This window comes from Abrus precatorius, unplaced genomic scaffold (genome assembly GCF_003935025.1).
Source record: "Abrus precatorius isolate BTA unplaced genomic scaffold, Abrus_2018 Scaffold7, whole genome shotgun sequence".
NCBI classification, from domain to species: Eukaryota; Viridiplantae; Streptophyta; class Magnoliopsida; order Fabales; family Fabaceae; genus Abrus; species Abrus precatorius.
The window spans coordinates 23,941,798-23,947,935 of record NW_020874417.1 but is presented as its reverse complement, the minus strand read 5'-3'; the positions used below and the strand labels follow the sequence as shown (position 1 = coordinate 23,947,935).

The 6,138-nt window shown below is 30.2% G+C and overlaps 1 protein-coding gene across 1 annotated transcript; it reads right to left on the bottom strand.

Moving 5' to 3' along the window:
* Positions 1-4,471: 4,471 nt before the first annotated feature.
* Positions 4,472-5,805, bottom strand: LOC113871649 (late embryogenesis abundant protein 47-like). The gene is made up of 3 exons (XM_027508748.1): positions 5,706-5,805; positions 4,762-5,069; positions 4,472-4,633 (listed from the first exon to the last, which is right to left on the bottom strand). The coding sequence occupies exons 1-3, from the start codon at positions 5,803-5,805 to the stop codon at positions 4,472-4,474; spliced, it is 570 nt and encodes a 189-aa protein (XP_027364549.1).
* Between the last annotated feature and the right edge of the window lie 333 nt (positions 5,806-6,138).

Sequence of the window (6,138 nt, the reverse complement as noted above, 5' to 3'; positions counted from 1 at the left end):
TTTGTTATTGTTATTGTTTTCTGTAGTTAGGAGCATGATTTTAGGAAACAGAATATTTTAAATAATGGGGTTACAGATGGGAATAGGCATCTTGGATAATTACTTAAGTCTTAGGGCGCGGAGCCGCTTAAGAGCTCTCTTCCCATTGTTGTTTTTTGCTCAACTGAGCCAATTCAATACATACTTTAACATTATGGTTCTCATACCTATCAATTGGTATCAAAGTTGTCAAATGTGAAGCAAAGATTACAGCAAAGAAATGAGGATTTGGAAAGTGGTCTATAAAAATAGTTGTTCTTGATCATTCTCATAAAGTGAGTCATTTGAAGACAAGAATGTTTTAAAAAAATAAGAATATTAGCATGCATGTGAGAAGAACAAAATCTTGACATTATGGTTCCTTGGCCACTACAGAGTTTTTTATTTGTTGTTATATGTAAGATAGGACACAGTGAATGACAGAAGAACAAAATCTTGACATTATCTCTTGTAAAGTTGTAAATTGTGGAATGGAATATATTATTGTGATTTTTGTTTGTAAATATAATATATGATATTAAAACTAAAATGGTTACAATTTTGCCTTAATTGAATTGTATAAATATGGTAATTGAACAAAAAAATCTGATAATTAAATTTTTAATATGATGGTAATTGACTCTAGATACTAGTAATATTGTAGATTATCACATTTTTATATAATTTTGAGAGCCTGCTATTATAGGTGTCAGCTTTTAAATAGCTGTTATTTCTGAACCACAACCCATATTCTTCTATAAGGCAAATAATTATTATACTGCTAGTAAAATTGATGACAATATTCCTTGAATTGACTGTAAAAAGCTGGTTACAAACCTTATAATGCTGGTAATTTTAACTAAAAAATGTTGGTAATGTAGTGTATGTGTTACTGTAACTGCTCTATACAAATTGTCTCCATTCCTTTGCTTAGTTCAATTCAACTAATTATGATTTCTTTGGTTGTTGCCCTATTTTAGGACCAATACTCATTCACTAAAAAAATGTTATTTAGTAATAATATGATAACAATACAATGGTGGTAATTGAATGGTTGTATGTGCTGGTAATTATATTATCAAATATAAATAACATTTATAACAAATATTGTCTGACAATGCCCAACATGAAGTCTATGTGATTTTTCTTGGCCTCAAATTCCTAATAGTGTAAGGGGTTTGTCGATGCAGTCCTGGTCTTCTTTTCCTCTGATATGTGTTTAGCTTAACCCTTGTTTCAATGTTTAAGTTACAGTTGGTCTTCTGTTCAGTTGCTTAACATTCATTTCCATGTACTTTTTCTTCAATACATGTTAACATCAACCATCAATGCTAGGTGCTTACCTAAACATTCATGAATTTAGCCTTATCAACACAATGCACTACTGTACATATACACATACCTATGTTTTGGTTTTCAACCCCAAGAGAAGATAACCTTTTATACCTTGGACTAGGAAGAACAGATGGAGAAGGAGTTAGTAAAATGTCATCAGCTTCAACTGCTTTGCACATAGGTTCTCTTTCTTGATTTCAGATATCCAACACCCAGCTTTATATGGTCAATAATCATCTTTATACAGTTCAGTTACAGTATAATTGTTATCATATTAGTAGTAGTTTCGTACATATGGTCTACTATTGGTGACAAATAAATAAATAACCTTATGGTAGCCATTAATTAAGTTCAGTAACACACATTAGATAAGTGGGAAAAAAAATTATATGTACACACTGCAACATTACCAGCTTCTATAATCAATTATCATCACTTTGAACATTGAATTGCCAATTTTTTTATGGTCAATTACCATTTATATACAGTTCACTTAAGGAAAAATTGTTATCATTTTAATTATAGTATATTACTTAAGATTACAATATACACCATTGTATTATCCCCAATTCAATATATTACCTAGTCCAATGATGGGAGTAGGAGACAAATTTATAGACCTGATGGATTATCAGCTTATACACTAAATTACCAGTATCTTAGACAAAAAAATTACTAGTTGTGATGCTAGATTACTTACATTCACTAAATGTTGTTGTCTTGAAGGCCACCATAGCAGAATATAAAATTATTTCTAGTTACTCATCAATACAAGACACACCTAAAGAATTACCAACTTATACACTAAATTACTAGAACCTAGGTCAAAAAATTACTAACTTAATATGTCAAATTACCTACATTCACTAAGTGTCATTGTCTATAAGGCCACCACAGAAGAATCTAAAATGAATTCAGAGTACTCATCAACGTTATCTGTACCCGTAAATTGTGGAAAACCCAAAGAAGAGGAGGGAAAAAAGTACTTGTAATACTGAGTGATGCCTAAATCAGTATTTCAAGCTTTCAAAACATAGAGGCTAGAATGAGAACCAATATGCATATATGAAAGAGTAGGCCGCAAACAATAAATGAGAGAGAGTCACTGAAGAATGAATAGTAGGCGGGAGTGAGAAACGTTTCTTTTTTGTGAAGAAGAACAAAAACAAGGGCGAAGAAGAGGACGTACAAGAAGAAGGGCGAGAGTCATTCAAGAAGAGGATATTCAAGAACATGAATAAGGGCGAGAGTCATTCAAATGTTTTTTTTTTATTTGTTCAAGAAGAAGAAGAGGACGAAGTCAAGGCCACTAGGCGATTAGCAGAAGAAGTTTTTTCCCTTAAAAAAAAAAGATAAACAGGACGCATAACTTGACGGGAGAGTTGAAAAAGTTTTTTTTATGAGGTTTGGTAACTAGTGCGCGTGTGTAAAATAAGTTTAGTGCAACCTAGTACTTAATTTCTTTTTTTATACGGTATTGCATATAAACACCTAAAACAGGTGTTAAATAGCATTACTTGATATAAAATATCATAATATCACTACTTGGTCAATATTATATTTCAAAATAGGCCTTTTTTTTTGCTGTAAAAGCTACAGGGCTGGACGGGATCCCTTTTGCTAGGTTCTATAAGGTTCTATATTTCATAATATCACTACTTAGTCAAACATTGGTTTTTAATCTTTCTTACAAGGTGCCTTCTCAATTACTGCTAATTAAATCTATCTTTAAGTTGAATCCAGAGAAAAAATAATAAAAGAAGGCATTATCTACCATAATAATAATACTTAACATGCATAAATACATTATTTAAAAAATTGTATTTATTATAATTACACAACCATGTACATATTATTTAGTATTAAATAGAGTGATAAAAAAAATATATCCTTTTATTATTTGTTGAACTCTATCTTAATATTTTTGTTAAAGCGAAACTATATATTAGCATTAGATTACCAAAATGCTGTGCATAATGAAAACATCCACTCAAGTCCAATAGTTCAGTAGAATAATAGTAAAATTATCACTTGAACATTTACAGAAAATTTATCTTTTTATTTCATAATATGTTCAATGCAAAAACAATTTATCATTTTTATATACAACTTATTATTAATCAATACTTGTTTTGTCAATATCGTTTGTTTTACTTAAATATTTTAATTACTATTCCAATCATATCCAAATCATAATTAAGTTATTATTCAACTATTCAATTTCATTGTTTTAAATTTTATAAAAATTTATAATTGTGTAAGTAAACAATACACAGTCTTTAGAAAAAATAAAGATTTTGCTGCAGATTTTAAAATGATTAACTTTAATAACATGTGAATAAAAAAAATTCTTGGATCATCTAGATGCATCGTCAAATCATTTTATATTTTTAAATTAAGTTAATTTAATTTTTTTGGTAAGTGAATTATTAATAATCTTTTCAAATTATTTTTGTGAGTAGATTAATTTTTAATATTTTAATAATTAATTAATTTTCTGAGGATATTTTCTGCAAAAGTTTTGGCAATCAAATTCGCATAAACACTAAGCTTTTCCTGCAAATTTACAACTTGTTCTTGCAAAAAAAAAAAATTGGTATGAAAATTTGCTGAAAAAAAATTGCAGCTAACAATAAGTTTTTCATGTCACTTTTTATTCTAAAAAATTTTGCATAAAATTTTAAGATTTGTTGTGAACTTATTTAGAGTTTTTTTTTTTTTTTGCAAAAAAAACCAAAATTTTTATAATTTCGTATGAAAAATTATACGAATTTCTTAAGAAAAAATTTCATAAGAAAAATTCTCAGATAATATCAAAATTCTAGCAGTGGCATTCTGTTTCCTTGTTAAATCAATTATTGTGATTGTTTTAATATCTTAAAATTAAAGAATATTTATATTTTCTTATGATGAACTTCTAATGCTTGTTATATTTAATATAATATTAATAATAATGACTATTTTGCATATAAAAAGACATGAAATATCTCCTCAATTTTCAAGTCACCTTAAAAATTACTTTTCAAGTCAACGGAAGAAGAAATATCTATACATGCTTTGATGAAAATTAGGCATGATTAGGTCAAAGAATTTTGGAAAGAGAAGTGCAATGCTTCACTTAATTATTGGTTTGGTTAAGCCTTGCAGCAGCAGCCACGGATGCGGACACCCCTCCAGGGTGAGTAACGAGGTTGGGATCGTTTCTCATTTCTGCACCCATCACACCTTCAGCATCTCGTCTCGTTGCTGCTCTGTCTGCTGGTAACTTCGAAGTCGCATCCTTCAATATACTTAATATAATAAGAATTGAAATATGTGTCTCTTTCAAATTCTTATTTTAATTAAATTATCTTTTAATTAAAAATTTATATTAAATAAATCATCAGAGTGATGGTTCAGTTTCTGTACCGTTAGAATATCTGCAAGTTTGGTCTTGTCCTCGTCCCTTGTAGCTCGAGCATTGAGGGTGGCTGCTGATTGTGCAGCCGCGGCAACACCACCAGGGACAATGTTGGTGCGCCCAGTGGCTCTCACTTCCGCTGCTTGAATTGCCGCCGCATCGCTCCACTCTACCGCTTTCTTTCCCGCCGTCAAAACCGCCGCCTCGAGTGCTTCACCTATGGTGATTCGGCTGCCACCATCTTTTGCAACCATTTCTTGAACAAGAGAAGGAGGCGTCATGATATTCAATGCACCCTTTCGGTTAAATTGCTCCACTTCCTGTTTATCATATTGTATTAATTTGGTATTAGGTATTACTTGTAATAGATAAAGGATAGATTATAATAAAAATTATATATATATATATATATATATATATATATATATATATTATTTTTATTCATCTCAATCTTTAGAATTGAATTTAAATATTTAAAAGTACTAATTTTTTTATTAAAAATAAGTAATGTTTAACAAAACGTTATTAGATTCATGTTATTCACTCATAATATAAGGATTAGCAGTTAATACAAATAACATGCATATCTATTTGTTTCTTGCCATTTTTAAACGGATCAAGTTTTTTTTTTCCTTTTTAAAAATATTTATCCTTATTTACTAGGATTATCTATATTAGAAAAATTCAGTTGCATTGCCTCAACTAAGGCAAAAAAGCTAAACTAAGACTTTAAAGTTAGTGCAATATATATGATATTCTCTTGAAAGATTTAATACCTCAACTAATTTATAAATTTTCCTTTCCTTTTCTTCTAGTTTGTGAACAACCTACGAAATCAATTAATCAAATAAGAATTATAAACAACATGACATTATTCCTCAAAAAATTAAATTTAAATAATAGCAAAGGAGTGTTTCTTGGCATATCTATGGACACTGTCCTCCAATTACACTTACACCACCATCTGCACAAATTTTACTCATGTCCTCATGTTCATCAACCCCATCTTTGATACCTTCTTGTTCATCCCCACGAGGCTGCTCCTGGCTCATCTCTAACACCAATTTCAAACTGAAACTTTTCTGTTTTGTTTATCTTAATTGGTGCTTTAAAATGCATTTGAAACTTTGAAGAGCTGTGGCATAATTAAGAAGGATTGTGATTATACGTGCATGGGGATGTACTGATTGGATTGACACGTGGCGAACATTAGAGAGAGATGCGGAGGGCTTGCGAGCAACATTTGGCGCAAAACCAGGACTTGTTTTATGACACAACCGTTGGTTTTTTGACGTTTGATTGAGAAAGCTACGAAAATGTCCTTTAGAGCATTCCCACGATGACCGAGTTCATTGATCTATATCCTCCTCCTCACATAATAGATA

Coding starts and splice junctions, on each gene's coding strand:
- LOC113871649 (XM_027508748.1), bottom strand. CDS start 5,805: ATGAGCCAGGAGCAGCCTCGTGGGGATGAACAAGAAGGTATCAAAGAT. Junction 5,070..5,705: donor TTGTGCAGATGGTGGTGTAA/GTGTAATTGGAG, acceptor ATAAACAGGAAG/TGGAGCAATTTAACCGAAAG. Junction 4,634..4,761: donor AACTTGCAGATATTCTAACG/GTACAGAAACTG, acceptor AGTATATTGAAG/GATGCGACTTCGAAGTTACC.